This window comes from Miniopterus schreibersii (genome assembly GCF_964146895.1).
Source record: "Miniopterus schreibersii genome assembly, chromosome: 6".
Classification (NCBI taxonomy): domain Eukaryota; kingdom Metazoa; phylum Chordata; class Mammalia; order Chiroptera; family Miniopteridae; genus Miniopterus; species Miniopterus schreibersii.
The window spans coordinates 89,417,967-89,441,948 of NC_138107.1; the positions used below are offsets into that span (position 1 = coordinate 89,417,967).

General features: G+C 55.3%; 1 protein-coding gene across 3 annotated transcripts in view; it reads right to left on the reverse strand.

The window, feature by feature from the left end:
• The window catches only part of PDE10A (phosphodiesterase 10A), a 270,609-nt gene that overhangs the window by 129,132 nt on the left and 117,495 nt on the right, over window positions 1-23,982 (reverse strand). Inside the window, exon 1 of one of the 3 annotated variants that reach the window (XM_081141074.1) lies at window positions 3,961-4,149. The exons of 1 other annotated variant lie outside the window; for it this stretch is intronic. In XM_081141074.1, the coding sequence (XP_080997200.1) occupies window positions 3,961-4,027 (67 nt within the window). In that variant the 5' untranslated portion in view covers window positions 4,028-4,149. Of the gene's footprint in view, window positions 1-3,245; window positions 3,328-3,960; window positions 4,150-23,982 lie in introns of those variants that run through there. One more of the 3 variants, XM_081141073.1, reaches the window with a different exon arrangement.

The following is a 23,982-nucleotide window of genomic DNA, read 5'->3' on the forward strand; positions in this document are numbered from 1 at the left end:
CTTCCAAATATGCAGTCCAGGGTTGTGAACTGTGGTCCCCACGCTGTGCGTTACCCCCCCAGGACTCATCCGTTTTACGGCACTGCATATTTTCCCCTTATGGGGTAGTAAAGGTTTTATGTGTAAAATCATCTAAGGTGAATATATCAGGTTGAGATGACAGGAGACATCATCTTGTACCGTTTCCACCGTTTCTCACTCAAACTTTCATGGGTTTTCTTTGTTCTTACAGGGTTGTTGTTGTTGTTTTTTAATTAAAAGAGAAATGTCATGAAATGTAAATTAATGAACCTAAATAGTTCCACCCAGTTCAAAAAGCTTGCCCTCTGGATGCCAGTCCTTTCTGATGACTCGAGTCACTGACATCTCCACTGGCACCTGGCCTGGCTCTGCTGGTTACCTGGGCAGGTGTCCATATCTGCATCTCAGGTCCTCTGAGGAGACAGTCATCGTTATTTCCATCTCCCTCAAACAATGTGCACTGAATAGGTCCTCACAATTGCCTGCCAGCTGACTGTTAATGGACTTATACCCATTTCTGTTGCTGCGTTGCTGGCCTCACACCCTTCGCACCCCTCGCAGCCCTGGCAACCTCAGTCCCGCCAGGCCCATAAAAAGAAGTTATATGTGAAGTCTAGTGTAGCGTCTATGCATTAGTCACATTGGCTCTTAGAAGAGATCAATCATATGTATCTCAGATTGCTCAAGGGTTGGCCACACAGTATCTTAAGTCTCAAGGAGCAGAGCAAGAGTGATGTGCACTGAGCAAATTTCAAATCCACAAATCCTGGAAACATACACTTCCTATTTTGAATATTTGAGACACAGACAAAAAACCGTAGTCTGGAGAAGCAACTGCAGCCTGCATTCACAAACCCGTCCCATCTCACTTTCCTGCGCTCTCCCCCTCCCTGACCACCGGGACTCCTTTTCTACAGCATCGCCTCACCCAGAGCAGCCAGCCGCTCTCCACACACCCCGGAGAGGAGAGAGATGCAGACTGGCCAGAGGGAGAGCAACGCTCAGAGTCCTGAAGGCGGACTCTCACCTCAACGCTGCAGGTGCTTTTTGCACGGGTGCATGCCCCACGCCTCCCAGCACCGAGGGGGACAGGTAGGCTGGTTTTCCAGAAGGCTGGACACAGCTCCTGCGGGCCTCACTGCACTATTCCTTGGCCTTCCCTTACACCCCACGCCTTACAAAGGGGATGCTCGGCTGGCACCCTCCCTCCCGGGGGACTGGTGCTGTCCCTGTGCAGAGATCTTCTATTCTAATCAACAACTTTCTGAAGAGTTCAGAGGGCAGCACTTCACAGCAGATGGAGAACTGAGATGAAGTCAGACATGGTAAGGGTGGAGGGTGACCACTGACCCTGGGAGCACTGGGCACCAGTGCTGGACCCACTGGTAGGAGGCTCTCCTCCTGGTTGGTCACCTCCTCCGGGACAGAGACCTGGTTAGGGCAGCGCCTAGAACGCGTCAGGGGCTTCTAATGAGTTTGTTCCACCCATGACCAAGTGGACCAGGGAATCGGTGTGAACCAAATGCAGGGCCAAGTGGACAGGAGGGTAACGAGGGCGTTGTAGCTTCCACACAGGACATGCATTCTGACGGTGATTAAATAAGACAGACATTCCTTTAAACAGCCACTGACCACAGGGCCTCTGCACGACCACGTGCCTGTCAGACCAAGAGATCACGATGAAAGGGAAACGGTTCCGGAATCAACGCGAGACATTTAGGGCGCACCTGTACGCATTCCGGCATCCGCACGTTCTTAGAGTATCTAGGTTTGTGTGTGTTTTCTCCAAAAAGTCTCATTTTTACTGCCAAATACCTAAAAAAGTCTGTCAAGCTTCAGAGACTCCAGCAATGCAGACAAACGCCGCCTGTCATGCAGCAACGGACAGGAACAAAGACCCCGAAGTGGAGAGGAAAGCGTCGCAGCAGAAACTGGCAGCTGTCCCCTGAGCACCCATCTGGCCACTGCTCACCTTCCCAGGGTGAGTCTAGTAACACGGGATTGCCCCTAGAAGTGCCTCTGTACTCGCTGCCTCAGCCACGTTCCAAGGAAGGTTTCCGTGGCTATGTTCCCACCCAAACACCAAGCCACCCTCTGCTGACTGGGTCCAGGGACAAAAGCAAACAGAACACCCCTCGAAGGTACCTCTCCCTGTCCATTACCTGGCCCTTCCAACGGCCCGTCTCCTCCAGGTCCTCTGTCCTTCCGAAGGCCCAGGCTGCTGGGGTTCCCTGGGACAACTTCACCCCACCTGCCCTGCCCCCCTTTCCTCTGCTCCACAACTCCCCTCGCCGCCTGCCCCAAACACACTCACAGGCGGCAGTGACAACCTGGGAACAGCAGTCCCGTGGTTTTAGGAAACAGGCTCCATCCAGATTCCTACACCCCGGTCTCCTCAGCACCAGCCTCTCCCCAAAGCTGCTGTCACAGGCAGGACGGGGCAGCTTCAGGCACCCCCACAGCTGACGACCCTAAAAAGTAGACGTCCACTTTTAAAGGGCTGGCACCTGTGGGAGGAAGGCCAGGTGTGCCGGGCGCCACCCTCCCAGCCTTCCACCCGCGGCCAGCTGGGCTGTCTCAGAGGCGCCGGTGCCGGCCCACACCTGAGGGCGGCGGCCAGCCCTGTCCAGACCACAGCATCCCTCCTCAGCCGCAGCATCTCCAAAAGCACCAACCCTGCAGTGGGGCGGGGGGCTGCAGATGCTGGGGCGCTGTGCCCATCAGACCAGGGGAGGCGCAGGATGGGGGGTCAGCTGCGAGGCCCGGGCCCATGCCCAGCAGACCAGGTCAAGCAGCCAGTAGGGGCAGAGACCGCGGGGCTGGAGCCGGCGAAGGAGGGTGCGAGAGGCCACCGGGGCCACGCCGTCCCCCAGAGCCCGGGCGGCAGGACCGCCGCGGTGAACGGGGGTGTGGGGGGACCGGGCGGCGATCCGGACATGCTCCCACGCCCCCGGCCGCGCCCCTAAGGCACCCGGACAAGTTCCAGCCGAGGAGGGGCCGGGTCCCCGGTGCCGGGAAGCCCGCAGATCAGGAAACCGAAACGGCAGCCGGCCCCGAGCAGCGGCCGCGAGAAGGCGCCGCGGAAACGCGGTTCCCCGCGAGGCGCAGACAAAGGCGCGGTGCGCACGCGGTGGACGGTGGCGCCCGAGCCGCGCCAGGGCCGCGCCCGACCCCACGGGCCCCAGTCGCCGGCGCCCCGCGCCCCGCCCCGCCCCCGGCCTCACCTCGCTCGCCCTCCATCCCCGACAAAGCCGGTCCCCGCCTCTGCGCGCGGGGCGCGTCTTCCCTCGACATCTCCCGCCTCTGCTTTCCAGCGAGCCTCGGCCTGAGGGTTCGGCTCGCCCCCCGCCCCCCCGCGACACGCCTTCTGCCCCCGGCCCCGCGCCTCTCAGCGTCCTGCCCGGCCGGGGCGGGGGGGCCGGGGGCCGGGGGCCGGGGGCCGGCTCGGCGGCGGCGCCTCTCCTCCCTGACGCCCATTGTCTCGCCGTCACCAACTCGAGCGCCAGCTACCCCCGTCCAGAAAGTGGAGTCCGCGTGGGGGTGCGTCCCCTGGGGGTGCAGCTGCTCCACCCGGCTCGTCCTCGCTCCGGAGCAGGGTCACGAGTGGGGGGGCCGGGGGCCGACACTGAACCCCGGGGACCACGAGCGCCTGCACCTCCGGGGGCGCGGGGCCCTGGCCGGCCCTCGCCCAGCCGGGGTCTCGGCGGCGGGAAGCAGCGCGTTCGCCCCGCCAGCCGGGGTCCCGGGCCAGGCGCGGAGCCGGGGTGAAGACGCGCCGGGCGCCGTGGCGGACGGCGGGTCCGTCCCCAACGCCCGAGCCCTCGGGTCGCCCTCGTCCCACGCGCGCGGAGCCCGGGTGACCCGCGCTGCGCCCCGCGGCCCCCAGCCCGCGCTGCCCGAGAAGCCCGCGCCCGCCCGCCCCGCGGGACCGGCACTTACTGGGGCTCAGGAAACACTCGGTCAGCCTTCGGAAGCAGCTCGCGCGGCTGGAAGGTCCATCGTCCATGTCGGCGCCGGAGAGCAGCGCGGCCGCGGCGAGCGCGAAGCCGGCGCCTCGGGGCCGCCGCGGGCTCTGTCCGCCGGGGCCGGGCCCGGGACGCTCCCCGCCGGCGCCCGGGAAGCCGGGGGAGCCCGCGCGGCGGGCGGGGCCGAGCGGGAGCCGGAGCGGCGGCGGCAGCGGGGGCCCGGCGCGCGCGGGGAGCAGCCAGCCCCGGAGCGCGGGGGGGACCAAGAGCCGCCGCCCGCCGCGGCCGCTGCTCACCGGAGCCGCCGGGGGCCCGCGGGCATCGCCGCCAGCCGCTGCGCCCTCCCTCGCTGGGCGCCGCGCGGGGACGGGAGCGGCAGACGAGGGGACCCGAGGAGGAGGGGGCAGCGGGGGCGGCGGCCAGAAGTGAAAGGAGGACGGGAAGGGGGAGGGGACAGGGCCGGGGGGGGCGGGCGCGGGGGGGGCCGGGGCCGGGACCCAGCCGCGCGCAGCCGGGGCGCCCAGGCCCCCCGCGGGGAGGGCGCGGCCTGCGCCGGAGGGGGCCGGGCGCGGGGGGGCGGCGCGCTCGGTCCCGCCGCCGCCGCGCTGCCCCGGGCCCCCCGCGCTCCCCCCGCCGGCCGCGCCGCGCGGGGGCTCCGGGCGGAGTTTGCCGGGGCCGGAGCCGAGCTGGTCGCGGGCCGCGGGCAGGGGGGCCTGGGGGCGGGGAGCGAGCGGCGGTGCGCTGGCCATGGCCCTCCTCCCGGCCGGCTGGGCGGGCTCCGCCCCGCAGGACCTGCCCTCCGTGGCCGGTTGGCCGAGCGTCCGTCCCGGCCTCTCTCGCGGCTTCCGCGCCCCTCGCGGCCCGGTCTTCACATCGTGATTCCACTTTGGGGGCGAGAGGACCCGCGTCGCGGCGGCGCCCACAATCCGCGTGTCCCCGGCGGGCGCGGGCTGCGCGCGCTCCGGAGGCTGAGCCGCGGCCCTGGCTCCAGAGCCGCGGGGAAGGCGCCGCAATGCCGCTGCCGGGGAGGCGGTGGCGGCGGCAGAAGACGCCCACGGGCGGAGCGAGCGCTTCCCACGCACCGCGCCGCGCAGGCTCCGGCACCTCCGCGCACAGCGCGCACCTGGGCCCGGCGGCCGCGCGGGGGGCGCCTGCGGCTGGGGGGCGGCTTCCCCTCCCCCCCCGCCGTGCCCGCTGTTCCCGACCCTAAACCCACAGCTGTGCGCTCGCCGCGCGTCCCCCGTGCCCGTCCCTCGTACGAGCCGGGGACCCTCCGGGAGGGGGGCCAGCACCGCCCGCTGAGCTGCGCCCTGAGGTCCCCGAGAGGAAATCCAACTCGGACGTTAGAACGGGGTTTAAATCAACGTGCAGAGCGTCCAATAAACCGGCTCAGACAGCCGGTCCACCCCGGCGCTGCCTCTCGGGCACCCACCGCAGAAGCAGCCCCGTGTGCACGGCCCCGTTTGCCCCGGGGGGTCAGAGAATGGGACGAACCAATGTGGGCTGACAAGAGAAAAGCTGAGATCCTGTCCCCAAGGCCCTGAGGCCCACCCTGCGAATCCCTCAGCAACCCCACCCCCTCCTTTCCCAGGGTTGCCTCCAGTCCGTAGCTAAAAGTGCCGCCCAAAGGGCGCTAAGTAGTAGCGGCCCGAGTTTGGAGGCTGCGACGCGAGAGCGCAGAGGCGCAGGTCTCCACGCGCCGGCCCGCAAGCGCGCTGCGGGGCCACCGCCGCTCGGGGGCTGGAGTGGGGCCGGGTGCCCGGACCCCCTGAACTAGGCCATCTTCTGAGGAATGGAGCGCGCGCCAAAGCCCAGCCCGGGCGAAGGGCGAGGCTGTGCCAGAGCCGAGGCGCTCGCCATGGAGGCAGGGCTGGGCCTGCGCTCCCCTCCGCGTTTCTCCTCGGACCAGGTCTCGGAGTTTTCACTGTGATGACTGCCCCAGGTTCGTCCCTGGTCCGTGGTTCCCCCTCCCATGCAAACGCCCACCGCGGACCGGAACCGGGCATATCTGTGTCCAGTCGCGCTGGGCAGGTGGGGCTTCCGGGGCGCAGCGAAGACCCAGGCGTTTCTGAGCGTCGGGGGTGAGGGGCGCCAGCCCCCCGCGCTCATGGACCGCAGTCCCTAAACTTAGGATGGAGAAAATACCCGATGCCCTCATCTTACTCGGGGGGGGGGGGGGGCGTTTTGCTTTGTGTTGGGGGGGGTCGCGCAGGAAAGAACGGGAACGACCGGCTGTACTCCGTGGGGTCTGCTGCGGCCTCCGGGCTGCCGCGCGTGGGCAGCGCACACCGGACGCTAGTAACTTCCCTGGAGGCAGCGGCTCCGCACCCGCTGCGCCCGGGCCCCTCGCGCCGTCTCGGCGGTGCCCACGGTGCCCACGGGGCTGCGGAGGGCGTTTCTCCTCCGCGTGTCCGCTGCTCCTTCCTCCACACGCCAAAAGTTTCTTCTTGCCGTTGACTGTTTCCTTAGCTGCCTTTCTGGAGTCATTCAAGTGCTTTTCAGCTACAAATAAACTTACAGTTAACTTGAGTAGGAGCCTCCGTAGCTGGGCGGGGAGAAAACATCTAATATTTGTCTTCGGAGTCTGATGAATCGGGATGCCAATCGTATAATCGTCACGAAACCTTTTCTGGAATCAAACTTATGTTTTCCGTCCTCGCATCCCCCCAGCGCCCGAGGGAAGGCACAGGCTTCCTGGACACGCGAGAAAGAAAAACCGTGACAACGGAAAAGGGGCGCGGGGAGCAGGTGCTTCCCGACCCTGGGTCCCGTCGGTTCAGCGCGCTCGCGCCGCGTCCTGGGGCGCGTTTCTGCTCAGGCGGGTGCAGCGGGCGCTCCGCCACCTTCCCTTCCGCGGGACTTCGCTCAGTCGGAGGTTTTCATCACAAACCGCCGGGCGCAAAGGCCGGCCTCGCAGCGGTGCCCAGGGGGAGCCCCACGGGGCGCTTCTTGGGGACCCCCTCCTGCTGTCTGATCTCCCCGGGAGGCGGCGGGAAGGCGGGAAGGCGGCCCGCACACTGGCTCCGCCAAGCCTGCGGGAAGCAGCCGTGCCCGTCACTGGTGAGCTCGGCGCTCCCGTCGCCTCGGAAAGTCCGGGTCCAGCCCAGGGACGGGCGTCGTCCCACGACGGCGAGATGCGCGGGGCGGGAATCCTGGGCTGTGGCTTCGGGGCTCGGTTCCCGCCGCGGGCCCCTCTTTGTGGGATAAAGGACGGTCCTGGGGGAGATGCCAGCGCCGCCTGCAAAGAAGGAAAACTCGAGGAACATGAGAGGCCAGTTAACACCAGAGAAAGTGCCAAGACTGTGATGATGACAGCGGCCGAACGTTTCCAAGAGCATAAAGCGTGCGCCCCTGCCCTCTACCAGGAGCCTGGCACAGGCAGGGGCACCTTGCTCTTAGCCCCTCTGTGCAGCCACGAGCTACTTAAATTCTCCAAACACTCTTTCATGCATTACTTTAAAATCGAGTTAATTCTATATTTTAGTATTTTATGCAGAGGAATTCATTTATACAGAAAACAATCCCTGATTATTACCTAATTTGAATTATATGTTCTTAAAAACATTTTAAAACAAGGGTCAAGGTAGATTCCCAAGGAATTTTAAAATGATTTTCCTCATCAAATTATGAAATTTCTTTACAGTTTAACCACACACCCCTTTTAAGAGCCTAAGAGGGAGATTTACAATAAATGCCATTCATTTTTATGAACCCTTTGGCCAACAAGCAGGTTTGTGTTTTAATTGATTTTACTTTACAACTTTCAATATTGGTGCTTTCAGCTGTAAATTCTACATTGCTAACTGATTCCTGAATAATCTGTTTTCTTTTAAAATGCTCATAAATGTTATAAAATATCAAACAAAGGTTGATTAAATGATAAACTCGTCTACTTACACAGATAAAATCTATACAAAAGCCACATTTTCTTTACATTGATTTTCATATTTGCGACTTATTTAAAATACAGTCGTCTGAGCAAAATAACTCATAAGCAAGTGGCTACTGTCCCCAAGCACAATGGAAACAGGTGGGGTTTACATGTGAGACTTTTTTATTTAATTGCTAGTAAGTTATCAACGCGCACGGCATTTGGGTGCGGTGTACCTACCGCACAAACTCTGCATTCTAACAAGACCACCGATTCACCCTGTGGCACCTGATGAACGGAGTTCAGCGGCCAGGCATTTACTCCCTTCCTCCCACAGCCACCGAGTCCCTCGCTGCAGGTTCCATGTTTGTCTTCCCAGGAAGCATCCTTCAATTTTTCTCAACTCCCATCGTCATAGCTTTGCTGTCTAGACTCCTGGAACTGATGTATTTTATCTGCACATGTGAACAAATTACATTAAACCTCTTTCTAAGAAATGTTCTGTACATCTAAATTTCACTGACTTACAAGTTCCATTTTAAACAGATAGGTCTCAGGGGGCATGCTTGTCTATCCACCTGTAACCATTCACAAAGGCCGGTAAGCAACAGGCACCCAGTGGTTGCTGCCCACCGGTCACCTTCGTGCCAACTGGTTACCCACTGCTATTTGTGTTGATGTTAACAGGTCTTGGGTAAACTGAGGGACACATTCTTACGGTATTGCTGTAGCCAAGCCTAAAGGGGGTGGGGCTATTATCATTTTAGTAAGAGAAATATTATAGTCAACCCACTAAGATACCCTTGAAAGTAGACCAAAGATGATTTTTCAAAACTCCTTCAGCTACCCCAAATATTTCTAGAGCTTTGATTTCACTTATTTTTATGAATTCAAATTAACTATAAAACAAACTACAATTTCATTACTGCTTTGTGTTCTAAAACCATTATAAATTATTCTGCATTTTAAAACATCAGAATAGTGTTCTATTTTTAATGAAAATACTGATAATAGGTACTTTGTTAAAACATTAATATTCCAAATAAATCTTCTTAAGTCTCCATACCTTCCAGAAAGGGGACTAGGTGTGTTTGACAAATAATAAGATCCAAGTATACGTTTTCATTAATCAAATGCACAACATTTAATTCCCTCCTGAAATAAGCTCTGCTTAATGGCTGTATCGAGCCTGAGGATACTGTTGTTAAAAGCCCTGCTGAGGTTACATAATCGATACTAAATTCTTGTGGTAACCAAGTGAGCATTGGCTCTCTTACATAACACTGCCCTGTTATGACACCAAACTAAATAATGGAGATGTTGCCATTGAAGAAATATTAAAGCCTTCTGGGAGCCCAGCTTGCGGAGTCCTGAAGCAGTTTTCATTTATCAAAAACATGCAAATCAGAACAGAGCCATGAGGTGTGGTCACTCTTTCACCAAACTTTTACTGGTCAGATGTTCCGATTTCACTTAAGACTGTGTTTTAGGAGTCAGCTAAAAGCAGTATGATAGAATTATATGCAAATCTATCGTATATTTAATAGGCCCAAAAGAGAGAAGTTTCCTTGAGAGAGCCAACGTCCAGTTAAAGCATTTGAGTAGAATGTGAACTCAGAGGAGCATTAGGGACAGAAAGCTGGGGTCTGGGAATGGCTTCGGTTACTGCAGGTGGTATGTCCTGATCCCTGGGAACGCCTTAGGCACAAACGAGTGCAGGGTTTCCTGAAAGGTTGCCTTCGAAATTCCTCCTGTCTGCCCAGCATGGTGAGTGCCTCGGTGGCCAAAGTATCCTGTGGTATTTGAATGGCGTACTGTTGACATTGTTTGGGATAAGCAGGTCTCCATTGGTGGCTTGGAGATCTTTTTCTTGCAAACAGTATTTTATTTTAAAAGCCATGTTTTTATAATGAGCCTTGGCATTTACACATGGGGTTGGATGCAGTTATGGGAAAAAGAAAAATTGTTGGGTCTTACAGGTTTGTCTCAAAGACAAGGATCGAAGTTAATCCGGAGAATGTATTCCTTTGTATTCATCTCAAAAAAAAAAAGCTAAGCCTGGCCTGGCCTGGCCTGGCACAGTGGGTCTCCATGTTGTCCGGTCTGGACCAGGACTGGGCGGGCATCGAAGGGTGGGCAGCAGAGGTCAGGTTCATTCACAGGGTTGAATTGTTCTGACGTCAGTCCATGACTTAGAAAGACAGGTTTCTTTCTGTGTCCAGAGGAGGAAAGAGAGCTCCATGCAGTCAGCCAGCGCCCCAGGCTGATGACGTCCACTGGGCAGTGTTGGACCCACGGGGCCTGGGCACATGTTTCGAGTCCCCTGTTTACACGGTGACAGTCTTCCTTGCTGGCCCACACGCCCTCCAGCACCTGTGAAAGCTATGTTGCATGTGAGTTACAACTAGAACTTTGTATATTAAATGTTTTTATATTTATCTTTACTGTTGAAAGTATTACAGATGTCCCTCTTTTCCCCCCCATTGTCCCCTCCACCTGCACCTGCCCCCCGGCCTTCACGACACTATTGTCTGTGTCCGTGGGTTATGCATATATGCATATCAGTTCTTTGGTTAATCGCACCCACCCACCCAAATGGACGCTTATGAGAAAAAATTACTCACAGAAGCCAAATGATAAGCAGCCTTGTGTTTTTCAGCCCGTTTGTTATCTGTGTGACTTGACTGAGAGCCAGAGAAACCTGCCCGCGTCGATCAGGCAGTTGAAGGAAGGAGACACTGGGACAATGTATCCCATGATCTCTGGACACATCCATTTCGTTGGTTCACACGCTGCGGTTTAATAAGTTCCTTTTCCTGTGTGGCAGGCGGTAACTGTAGTCACTAATAAAGGTACTGTCAGAAGAGCGGGACTTCCCCCCGGAGCTCATCTGCAGCCGCATTACGCTCCTGGTGTGAGAGCAGACACCTGATAGGGTTTCACGGTTTCAGACACTGCAGCCAGCGAGGGAGGCGCTGGCCACGCGCTGGGCAGCCTCCTGAGTGCCAGTCTGGTCTCTGCACTGGGCCAGGTCTCCAGTGAGAATCCTGTGACCACCAGCTTGTGAGAAAGTCTACTTTTCTCCTCTCCCTCCAGCGTTCCATTCTGGAAGACACTTTCCCGGAACGTTTCCAGAAATCTCCACCCAGGAGACTTGTGCTCCCCCCATTATCCTGCACTGTGCATCGGGGTGTCCAAATTCACCCTCCGTGAGGACCCAGCCCTGCTCAGGCAACCCCCCCACTGCTATCAGTAATAAAAAAAAGCTTAGTGTATCAGCCTGACTTGAAAAATATACTGAAAAGCCAGCCATGCTCTCCTGAGGGGAAATCTCCATCACACCTTCGTTGTCCATTCTGTTAGTCTGTCCAGCACTGGGAGCCTCAGGCCGAGGAGCTAATGCCACCTTCACAAACACACCAAAGCTAAGTGGCATCAATAATTGGTTGGTTCTGCTTACCATGTCATATTGCTCACTTTTTAAAGGACCCAGTTGGCCCCAGCCCAACTCTGTCCACTTGTGGTTGAACTGGGCAGGATGGGACCATCTGCACTTGCTCGAGCTGGGCCACCTGGCAGGGGACCAGGAAAATCATCTCACCGACACAGGGACGGTGGGGTGGCTCGTGGGAAACCGCGGGTGCGGGCTCGATGGCGAGTAATTTGCATTCTCATAGACCTGTCCGCCCTGCCCTCCTGGAGGGCCCCTGGTCCTGAAATGTGAGCCCAGGACCTGTGGTTTATGGTGACATTCTCCTAATACCACTCTTAACATGAGTCACCCAAATATGCATTTGAGTGACATACAGAGAACGCAGGGTGGCTTTAAGGCAATCACGTCACGGTTACCCTTTAGCAGCTGGTTTCTGTCCACAGTGTAAAGGCCGTGCCTCGGTCACTGGAAACAGAATGACGTTATCAACTCCCTGCAACCCATCTGATAACAGAAGCTGAGAAATGTTAGCCTGCGCACGCTGAAAGACTCTCCTACCTGATTAGAAGGAATGGAACCAAACAACTAAAACCCAGTTAAAAATGACCGTGACTTTGATGTAATTATTTTGTGTAATTGACATACAAGTTATGATATAATCACTGTAACTTAAATGTAAATATTTCCTATGGTCCGGTCAGAGGCGAAAGAGGGCTGACGATGTCTGGGGTCTCAGAACACCTGAACTCGGGGTATCACACATGCTTTAGGTGAGCACCAAGAATGGGATTAACATATAAAAACAAACTGAGAAATGACAGTGGAATGGGGACCCCTTAGATGGGTTATGGTACAGCCCCAATACACAGGGTGGGGCAAACACAGGTTTGCAGTTGTTTGCATGGAAAATAATGCAGTCGCTGATAAACAGGAACACAAGAATCAACTCTGTCGCACGTGCTCACGGCGGTAAGCCTACGACTGCCCCGCCCTGTACGGAGACACTGCTCACACTGACCACACAGCCCGGCGGCCCCACTCCGCTGCCTCCTCCACGACCGCCGGGCCCTTCCCAAGTGATGCCCCTGGTTGCCGCACCCGCCTCTCAGCAGAGGCTGCACGGTGGGGCGGGAAACCCCGCCGGTTCCCAGCGTGTCACCTCAGATGGCCCTTCGGCGGGGAGGAGTTCACTCTCTCTTGGAGAATGAAGAGTGAACCACCCGTTGCTGTTGTTCTTGTTGCTCAACCCCTCACCCACCACACCCAGCTCCCCAGCCCCCGGCAGCCGTGAGTCTGTCCTCCGTGCCGTTCTCTGTGAGTCTGTGGTGGGGCTAAGTGAAACAGGTGGGGGGACTAAGCAAAAACAAAAAACAAAAAACTCACAGACGCAGACAAGAGTGTGGTGGAGACCAGAGGGAGGGGTGGGAGGAGACTTGGGGTGGGGAGCACACAGTATACGGACGACGTGCATGGAATCGTACACCTGAAACCTATGTGACTTTATTAACCAGTGTAACTCCAATAAATTTAATTAAAAGAAAAGATATATATGTGTGTGTGTGTGTGTGTGTGTATATATATATATATATATATATATATATATATATAAAGAGTAAACCATCCTTGCTATAAATTCCCAGGTCTACTCGATTTTGTGACTCTCATACAGTGACAGTCCAGGGTAGAGCCGTCTTCTGTTTTTAACTATTTGGATGAAAATTTCCTAGCCTTCGCCCCCCGAGACTGGTAAGCCTGATAATTTTATCTTTCAGGGTACAATGACCGCAGGGACCAGGGCACTGCAGAGCACACGGAGCCGCCGCAGGGCGTGCGTGCAGCTCAGGCCCCTCTGCCCCTCCACGTGGAGCCCCCGGGGGTTAGGCCGACCAGGAGAGGGGAGGGTCGCTCGCTGGCCACCTCACGGGGACTCGTGTAGCTCCCTAGGAACGTGCTCGTTAGGACGGCGCCCAGAAGTCTCACTTTGCTTTCATAATGCTCGGAACAGCCCTCCCAGGCAGCCTCGATGGCTAGAATTTAGGTCCGTGGTGTAGATTTTGCACATGGATTATAAACCGGACAAAAAAGCAGCTACGAAGGCAAATTGGGGCTTTTGATTTCCCCTTGAGACGCCCTGTGCGTGATTCTCTACGGCTGGACGTTCACACTCAGCACTCCCGGAGCTCCGTTTACTGAGGTGAGGTCACTTTACAGGGCGCAGTTAAAAGCGCTCTCGCCACGCAGGAGCAGGAGCGAGCTCACACGCCACGCGGCCCGCTGCAGGGCCCGGCGGGCACGCAGGCTCTGAACACCTTCCACCCGTTTCCAGTCGCACTTTATGTCTTAAGTTACCGTAACAGACGGGTAGAGCATGCTTTTATTTCTTAAACTCTGATTTAAGGAAATCCAATATAAGTAAGTTTTTGGAAGAGAGATAACACAAGCAGGCTCACTAAAATATTCCCTTGAATCCTGCATTTAGAACCTGATTCCAGTTATTTAAAAAAAAATGATTTCCACAAAGCTTATCAGAAAGTTTCTACACTGGGGTGGGGGTGGGAGTGGGGTGGAGGGGGTCAATCGGGGGGGGGGGGATCTGTAATACTTTCAACAATAAAGATAAATTTAAAATAAAATAAAATATATCCCAACCAGTTGGAATCTTAGCAATTTGACATTGTATAATTAGAGTAATTTTTATTTAGGGACCTGTCTCTAAAAAAGAAAACAAAAAAAGAAAAAAGCTTCCACAAAGCTTATCATGGATCACATAAGGTGCCCGTGACTATCTGTATCTCTCTGGTCAATGGTGTGAGGCAATGTCTTCAGCCCGACCAAGCCTTTCACCCACTCCAGCAAGTCACAGGGGTCCACCGGGGTCACCCATCTTCGTTGTGTATGAGTATCACCCACCCTTTACAATGGACTAAAATAAGATAACAGCAGTGGCCACCACCTCTCCCAGCAACTAAGCCTGGGGCTCACCGCCCAAGGGGTCCCAGCACTGTCCTTTCCAGGGGAGCTCATCCAGAAATGAGTCACCAGGCACAAACTCAGAAGAAAATGTAATTAATGAAATTAAACATTTTTTTCAAATCTTTGGTTTATAAAATTCACATTTTAAAACATCTCGGAGTGAAGGAACTGCAGTCCTAGGTCCTCGGCCCCGTGACAGCATCATGCTGCCGGTGGGCCAGGTGAAGGAAGGGCAGGTGGAGGCGACTCCGTGGGGGTCAATCTGAAGCCAGAAGTAAAAGCACAGATTCACAATCAACAGTTGGGAACAATGGCCCTGACCTGGTTGGAGCATCATCCTGATAGGCCAAGGTTGTGGGTTCGATCCCTGGTCAGGGCACATACAGGAAGCAACCAATGATGCTTCAGTAAGCGGAACAGCAAACGGATGTTTCTGTGAGTGTGTGTCTGTGTGTCTGTGTCTGTGTGTGTCTGTGTCTGTGTGTGTGTCTGTGTGTGGGTCTGTGTCTGTGTGTGTGTCTCTGTGTGTCTGTGTGTCTGTGTCTGTGTGTGTGTCTGTGTGCGTCTGTGTGTGTGTGTCTGTGTGTGTCTGTGTCTGTGTGTCTGTGTGTGCGTCTGTGTGTCTGTGTGTCTGTATCTGTGTCTCTGTGTGTCTGTGTCTCTGTGTGTGTGTGTCTGTATGTATCTGTGTGTCTGTGTCTGTGTGTCTGTGTGTCTGTGTCTGTGTATGTCTCTGTGTCTGTCTCTGTGTGTGTGTCTGTGTGTCTGCGTCTGTGTGTCTGTGTGTGCATCTGTGTGTCTGTGTGTGCGTCTGTGTGTCTGTGTCTGTGTGTCTGTCTCTGTGTCTCTGTGTCTCTGTGTGTCTGTGTCTCTGTGTGTGTGTGTCTGTGTGTGCGTCTGTGTGTCTGTGTGTCTGTATCTGTCTCTGTATGTTTGTGTCTGTGTGTGTGTGTGCGCACACCCCTCCCTCCCGTCTCCCTCGCTCTCCCCCTCCCTCCCTCCCCCCCCCCCCCACTCCACTGATTCTGGTGGTCTCCCTGGAGAACCCTGACTAACAGACAGACGTCCCTAGGGTTCCTTCTATGTTGTCAAGCTACTGCCTTGGTATCCAGACCTTCCTGGGAGAGAAATACCCTCTATGACCCCTTAAGAATCAATCACACTCTGGGATTTCCTTTTCAAATCTAACTACAGTCATGAAAGCTCAGATCCTCACAGCCCTTTCACGTGGATTCCAAAATAAAGTTATTAAAAATTGCCCCCTCCATTTCCTCTTCTGCTGGCCTTTGGAAACCGTCTTCTCTCACGTGGTCGATTCCGTGCCAACCCGGCCCCCGCCCGTGTCGCTGTCGGCGAGGCTCTGCGGTCCTCTCAGCACCGGAGCGCAGCCCTCGCCGCCCACACTCCGCGTCTCCCTCTCCCTCTCCCTCTCTGTACTAACAGTTTTTGTACATTAGCTCTTACCAAAAAGGAAAAAAAATTCCCTGTGAATGATAAATTAGCAGGCACAGTGCTTTTCCCACGAGGCAGAAATTCTTTCCTAGCAACAGCCACCAAGTCAACTGTCATCCGCAAGGATCCGGTCTGTTTCCGCCCAGAGAGAGACTCGCAACAGTCGCCAGGCTGCTCCACGTCCTTTCGTGCACATCATGAGGTGAAAGACGACGAGAGGTTGCCGAGAAAAACATCCCGTTACATGACCTGTCTGGGGTCCTGAATTTCCCAAGGGTGTTTTGACACCAGGCATGAAAGGCCTTTGGAGCAGGCAGCCCGTGTTCGGTTCAGGCCACGGTGGCCTGGGGTGTCCAGGAAAAGGGACTGTGGTATCGATCACCTCACTTTATCGTCAGTGGTCCTTTTTTTAACCCTCGCCTGAGGATATTATTTTTCCCCATTGTTTTTCAGAGAGAATGGAGGGGAAAGAGAGAGAGAGAAACAGCAAAGTGAGAAAGACACACCGACTGGTTGCCTCCCACACGCGCCCCGACCAGGGCCGGGGTTGAGCCTGCAGCCAACCGTCTGTTTATCTTCATAGGTGGGCCCAAAAGAGGGGTGAGGGAGCTTGGCTCTATTTCAGCAGATCACCCTTGGTTTAAACCCAGATGACCTGAGCCTTACCTTGACGTCTTTACACTGCAGGTACCAGCCTTAGGTGTTGGCAGGAAAAAAATACGAGCATCGAAGTTGACACAGAAAAGTTGTGAAGAACCTTCCTACCAACCCCAGAGCGGAGCCGGGCTGGAAGACGCTATTTGGAAAAGGAAAGTCTGGGTTTTGATGAAGCTCTTACGTCTCCCAGCCCTTGCGGGGCTGGGGGTCCGCCTCCTCCTCTCCCGACAGAAACCTTTTCAAGTTGCTGTCGACCAAGCAAGGCTGGGCCCCCAAAGCTGTCCACGCTCGCCAGTGCCAAGGGAGTGCTCACAGTCTCTTGCGGATTCAGCTGTGCCATTCACAGTCAGCACAATTTGCACAGTAAAGGTGGACCCATGGAACTGCTGGTGTTCAGCTGTCTGACCTATAGAAATGGTATTTTTACATGGTTCAGCCTCATACACAGCTATGCCCTCTTTCCGTTTCCTTGTAAGACACAGGGCCACAAGGTTCCATGTGTCCAGTTTAGGGTGCAGAGAGGAAGGTGGGAACTGGCACTTCTGGAATAGCCTCTATCTTTTAATCACCATGGGTAATGCTGGGTACTGATGGCAGGTACTGCTGAGTACTTGGTGCCCAAAGTTGAGTACTGTTGGGTACCCATGGTGGCTACGGTTGGGTACTGTTGGGGGTTGGTTGGTACCCATGGTTGGTACTGTTGAGCCCTATTGGGGTACCCATCGTGGGTACTGTTTAGTCCGATTGGGTATCTATAGTGAGCACTGTTGGGTGCTGTCTGGTACCTACGATGGGCAGTATTGGGTGTTGTTAGGTACACCATTAAGCACTGGGATCGAAACGAAAACAATCATGGGTTTTGTTCTTTGGTTTTTCTCTCAAGGAATGTAACATCTAATTGGGAGATGTGAAATTTCTTCTCTAAGGTTTGGGGAGTAATATACTAAAAAGAGATGTCAGACCTAAGATAATATTTTGCAAGTTCTAAAGTTTGAGTTACTGCCCCAAAAAAAGCCAAAAAGGATCCCAGGTCAGTTGTAGCGACCTCCACTGAGCTCACAAATTGGAAAATCGTTCACTCTCCCCTTTACCAGAAGGCAGACTTCCAACCCCAACTCGAGGAGCTTTCCCTGGAGATGGGCCGCTTTCAGGTAAATAAGGGAAACAGGACATGGAGCCTTGATTACATAAATTGACCTTGAACTTGAGTCATAATCCGCCGATAATTTTTAGATAAAGGAACCTTGAAACTGTGCAACACATACATACGAAAATAATTCCTTTCAAAATACCACCTCCTGCCTGAGTGCATCTGCTTCCTGCTATGTGTTTCGGGGGGGGGGGGGGGTGACATGAAGAACATGCTCTTATGTGCTAATATATTTCTAAAAATGTTTTTATTGATTTCAGAGAGAGGAAGGGAAAGGGAGAGAGAGAAATATCAGTGATGAGAGAGAAGCATCTATCAGCTGCCACCTGCACATCCCCTACTGGGGATCAAGCCTGAAACACGAGCATGTGCCCGGATCGGGAATTGAACCAGCGACCTCTTGGTTCACCGGTCAACGTTCAACCACTGAGCAACACCGGCCCGGCCCGGCCCGGCTGTGCTAACATCTTTACATTACTATGAAACCTGTGATTCTGCAGACTCTCGAATTACTCTGTAAATTACTCATGAAAGCCCCTAGAGAGAATGCCCAGGGGACTCTCCATACGGGAGCCAGGCTAGTTTCCACATCTCTGCTCATTCGACGCCGGATTCACCAAGCACCACGGGAGGGAAAAGCTGGGCAGACACCAGGTCCACGTGCACCGTGTATCTGACGCTGAGCGCAGCCCCCAACACGCAGTATTCACAACAACACTGCCGAGTGAATGGATGACAGGAAGGAAGGGAGACTGCAGGTGGTGACAATGACTCACAAACGGATCGATTATCAGAGCATGACACAGATCTTAGAGGATAAGTGGAAGGAGCAGGGTGGACAGAAAGAACACGTTTCAGGACACGCTGAAGACCTTTGGGCTGGGCTTCACTAACACAGCCTCCTGGGAATCAGCCGTCAGTGGGATGGGAAGGGAGGGCAGAGGACCACAGGCATGTGCGTGCGCACACGCACACACATGCACACACGCGCACACACATGCACACGCGTGCGCACCCCTCCTCAGACCCCAGTAAACTCAGCAGTCACATCTGTCCACACGTGTTGTGAGCGTCCGTGGGAGGGTTCATCCGGGTGTCCTTAATTGAGATCCTGCTTGAACAAACTGAGGTGGTTTTTATTACAGATGACTGATACTGAGCACCATGCTGTCATCTAATTTTTAAAACATCACCTATCTTAAAATTTTAAGTTTTAAATTTTAAAACATCAGGCCTGCCTACTGACTGTGATTTGCAAGCCAAATAAGAAGCGCCTGCCTGTTGGTGGCACTGGTCAAAGACAGAACCATGCTTTTCTTTGGGAAGTTTATTGCGCTAAGTTCCTGGAACGCTCCGCCGGGCCTGTCCCATCCTTGTGCTACGCACCAGTGTTGCAGGCGCAGGTCCCACTGCGAGTGAACCAGCTCCCACAGAGGTGCACCCAAGACTCGGGACCTGGGGCAGGGCGGGTGGGGGGGAGAGCAGAGCCCAGCCCGCACCAGCCAACACGGGCCACCTCCGAGCGGCAGCGGGCAGAGCGTCTCCACGGTCAGGGGGAAAAGTGCCCGAAGGGCACACGGTGCTCTCTGTGGAGGCTCTGACATTTTGATACATAAAGTGTAATAGTAGAATCTAAATAGGACACACTTGCTTCAGTGTTAGACAGGTGGGGACAGAAGCCACTAAGAAGAAAAACAGTAAGAGGGTAAGGTTGAACCGAGGAAATCCACCCCACCAGCCTAACTGTTTCTGCGAACCCGGGACGTGCCCTCCTGCACCGGGGCCGGCGGGGTCTCCGCATTCAATGGGCTCCACCTGCGAAAGCACTTTCTGCTCACCGAGGTGTGAACACACCTTTCCCTCGGCTCTGCCGTGAGCCCTGGGGTCCTGAGACAGCCGGCGTTTGAGTCTCGGTCCTCCGCATGGTGCCTGCGCCTGGTGGATAATGGTGCCCACTGAGTAGATCCTGATGTGGTTCCGTGAGTCACTCTCCTTAAACGCCGCTGCAGCTGCAGTCTGAGGTCCGCTCCGGAGGCTCCAGCATCACCGCGAGGGTGCTCGGGGGGCGGCCTGGCAGCGGCCCCCAGGGTCTGGCTCCCTGGTTTTGTTGTGGACATTACAGTGAGTACTGAATTCCTGCAGTGACAACATTTTAAATCACATACTAAGAGGGCAAAAAACAAACATTTCTAACACAAAGGACTGGAATGTCATATGCTTGTGGGAGGAAGAGAGCGGGCCATTTTCCAATCAAGTCACAAATTGCATTTGTATTTGTTCTTCCGTTTCCTGCATTTTTGGTAAGAGCTTTTTGGGAAACCCTTAGAGAGTGCACTAGACGCTGGCCATTTGGGTAGAGCGCAGATGTGAGCGTCAGCAGGTGGGCCGCCTGCAGCTTTAATGGCCATTAGCGTTTTCACAGGCGGGACCTCAGCAGCCCATCCCGCATTAGCACCCCCTCTGCCTCTGCGCAGGATCCGAGCGAGGAACCACCTTTTCCAGTAAGCGCTGTTCCGTGCGCTTCAGGGAGGCTTTGGAAAATGTAAAATAGTTTGATGTGAAGGAGAGTGACAAGAATGACACGAGAAGTAAATCAACGGTTCTTTTAAATGTCATAAAATTCTCTCTATTCAAAGTTTTAGCACACCCAGAATAACTCAGAGCAGGGCTGGTTCCCAGGGCTCAGCTTCCCTTCTGCCGGCCCCAGGTACGCCCACGCCCGCCTGCGCCTTCCTGCACCTGTGTGCCCCCCCCCGCCCAGACGCCAGGGGCAGGGCTGCAGGGGCCATGCTCTGTGAGGAAGGCGTATGTCCAAGCTCCTTATGAAGATTTCTGAACTATGGAATCAAAAGCACCTCACTGAGCAGCCCTGATGTGGTTCTTTAAACAAAGACAAGGACCATGACCTCCTGCTTCACTCTGATAAGAGGCATCGCCCTGGCTGCAGTGGCTCAGCGGCTGGTGTGTCATCCTGTGCACGAAGGGTTGAGGGTTTGATTCATGGTCAGGGCACACACCCAGGCTTCGGGTTTGGCACCCAGTCAGGGCATCTGCGGAAGGCAGCTGATCCATGTTTCTCTCTCCCTCTCCCTCCCTCTCTCTACGGAATCAATGAAAAACATATCAAGTGAGCTTAAAAAGAAAAAAGAATTGGAGCACTACCAGATGGAGAAGCTCAGGAAATAAAAGGTTTCTGCTCGGAACAGCCGCCGCTACAGTGGGACAAACTCTAAATACGATGGGACCCTCCCCAAGGTCCATTAGCAAGACTCCATTTCCAACCTGATGTTCAGGTTTGGTAGCGGGACCAAGGGACCACCTTGAAAGGGTTCTTTCCACAGGCGTGAAATGCTAGGGACTCGGCCGGCTCACCCTCAGGGCCTCAGCCCCAGCGCCCCTGTGAGACCGGAGCCCTACGGAGGCCGGAAGGTGGCGGGCCAGGTGGCCATGTCACGAGTGTCCCTGTCGATGCTGTCCTTACCTAAATCCTGATCAGTTCAGATTTTTAAATGTCAAGTCATGTGTTAAAAGCAAGTCCCCCACCGGCACTGTTCATGCAGCATACAGATGGGACGCATGCAGAATTAAGGACATTTAAATGTGGCATTTACGTAGAATTCACACAGGTGGCACAGGCCTCAGACCTGGGTCTGATACTGGCTTTTCCACTTACTCCGTGTGGCCTGGAGGAGCCACGTGAGCTCTGTGACAGCTCAGGTCAGGGCCTTGACGGGGAAGGCGGCTAGAGCAGCACCGAGCGCGGGCTGCTGCCTGGTCCGCGAGGCGCTGTCTCCACGGCCTCAGCACACGGTGTGTCCTCAACAGGTGCTAATTCCGCAGAGAACGCTCACCCTGGTGGAATTTCAAGCTCCACCGACCGGTGAGGAAATTCCACAGGCGTCTGTCAGGCACCCACGAGGTGTGGAGTGCTGAGTGTCTGCTCCGTGAGGAGCCTGTCGTCTCCCGCGGGTCACAGCAGAATCAGCAGTGGTGGGATTTGAACCCAGGTCTGTGTCACACCAGAGCTCTCAATTCTTCCTCCACGAGCCACCCGCTCTTCCCTCCAGCGTCACACAGCATCACCTGAGCCCTGAGGCCGCCTGCAGGGTCCATGCCTAACATACCGTGGACTCACCGCATCGTACTCTCTCGCCCCAGGAGAAGATGCACAGACTCGGCCTCGGCTGCTCCGTCACCCCCTCCTGGCGGTGTCTCCACAGGCTCCCACAGCAGACGTTTGTACAGATGCGGCCCTTCTCACCACCTGCCTCCTGGTGTCCCCACCTCAGCCTTGCTCCTTTCCAGTCCATTTCCCTGATGAAGCCAGGTGAGCTCCGGAGGTGACAGGCTGGCCACCGCCTTGGCTCTCGATATCCCGGGCAAGGGCAGACTTGTTGGCCACCTGAAGGGTCTTCATGCCAAGTTCCTGCCTCTTCCCCTCTCACCTACGGACCCTGAAAGTACAGAACTGTGCCCAGCGCCCGGGCACCGCCGGGGATTTGCACAGACTCTTCCTGCCTCCTGCTTCCCTCCACGCCGGTTCTTCACTGGCCACGTCTCGCTCCTGTGTCAGCCCAGGACTCCCCAGAAAGCCTCTCCTGGGTCCCCCGCCCTAACCTCCCAGCTCCCTCCCAAAGGGGCCCTGAGGCAGCCTGGCCACCTGCCCTGCTGGCTGTGAACTCCCAGTCGTCTTGTTTACTATTTTATCCCGAGATTTTAAAACAAGCACTAGATAAGTGCCTACTGCATTAGTGGATTTTAATTACATCCTTACGCTCTCTGAATGCACAGGCAGCAAATGCGCTGATAAGCAGGCAGCTTACATCACCCCGAAGTCCTCAGGGTGAATCATCTCTTGAATGGATCCCCTTCTGCTCAGCGATTTTAGGTTAGCAGATGGGATCTTTAAAAGAGCCTAATTAGTAGCAAGACTCACCCTCCAATAGGGATCTGATTCCTGGGCCGTTCCCTGGAGTCCACTGATGCCAAAGCGCGGGAAGCAACAAAGGGAGACGCAAGGGCGCGTCAGATACAGGAAGGCGGGACGCACACCCAGCACCCCCGGATCTGCCCGCTCACAGGAGGGGGGACATAAACCCCAGCCTCACAGGGGGAGGTGGGACTGCAAAGGAGCCTGAGGCCAGGGACACCTGCTGTGTTCTCCCAGTATTCAGATCCAGGGTTCCCCTCCGGGAGTGGGGAAGACATTTCTCTTGGACTTTGGGGCATATCTTCTTAGCAGACTTTGCACCATGAAGAGGTAAAGGCCCCCGTGTCTGAGGGCGGGATTCACCATTAAGCCTCGGCACGCGGCCAAGTCACCATCACTGGCTATTACAGAGACCTCTGCCCTCTGGATCACGGGTCCGGGAATCGCATCCGTCCCCACGGGGCTCACACTATGACCGCAGCCACAGTCCAAGGAGCCCGTGGTCCTCTGGAACTGGGACGGAGCCGTGCTTGTTGGTAGTGAAATGCAAAGTCAGATCAGAGTCAGGCTCCGAAACAAAACAGGAACCTAGTCACTGAGAACACCCAGCCCTGGAAACACAGTTCTAACAAGCTGGCAGCTTCCCTGTGTTGTCACAGCCGTCAGCACAGCAGCTACGGAGCCCCCCACACCCCGCCCCCAAACAAATATCTTATTTGAAAATGAAATCAGTGGAAAACAACATTTGCTTTTGGGCCGCATTCCTGTAACACACTTTCCACTGAAGTGAAAAACATTTCTATACTGAAACATAAATGAGGGGTTCCCTCCAGACAAACACTGCATAATACAGAGGACGTCATTTAGAGGCCGGCTCCTCTCATGCAGTGAGGACCTTTCCCAGGGAAGCTGGGGAAAACTGTTTTTAAAGAACAAACTCTTAAAGCTCCTGGAAAAGGTCCTGAGGGCGACCAGCAAATGAAAAAGCTATTCAAGAAAATACAAAGAAATCTGTTAAGAATGGCAGTGCCTGTGGTACTGAGTTGAGAGGGAATCCTCGCTCCCTCCTCCCAGCTCAGCGGGGTGGGGACCCCACTCCAGGTGGCTGCAGTCGGGACCTTAGGGCTCACTGTCCCCAGCTCTTGGTTACAGGGCTGTCTTCCTGGGAGGAGCAGACTTTAGTATTTCTATTCTGTCCCCCTGCTACCTGTGTCCAGGTGAGTGCAGTAGGGAGGTGGAATGAGTAGCATTCTGGGAATACTGGGCCCTTATCACCCTCCCCCAGCTGTGAGGCGGTAGATCTATGGCAGGACAGGGAAGCCAAGAGGATACCGAACGTCTCTCTGCCTGTCCCTCCTGCCCCGCACATGCTCAGCCCCTAGAGCAGAGGTGTGAGAGAGAGAGGAGCCTGGGGTAGGGTGGGGGCAGGGAAGCAGGCTGTAAAACAAATAGCTCCAGGATCTTCCCACAGGAACTGGTTCCTTCACAACACAGCCTGGAGAAATGGACACCTGAGTGCACTCTCAAGAA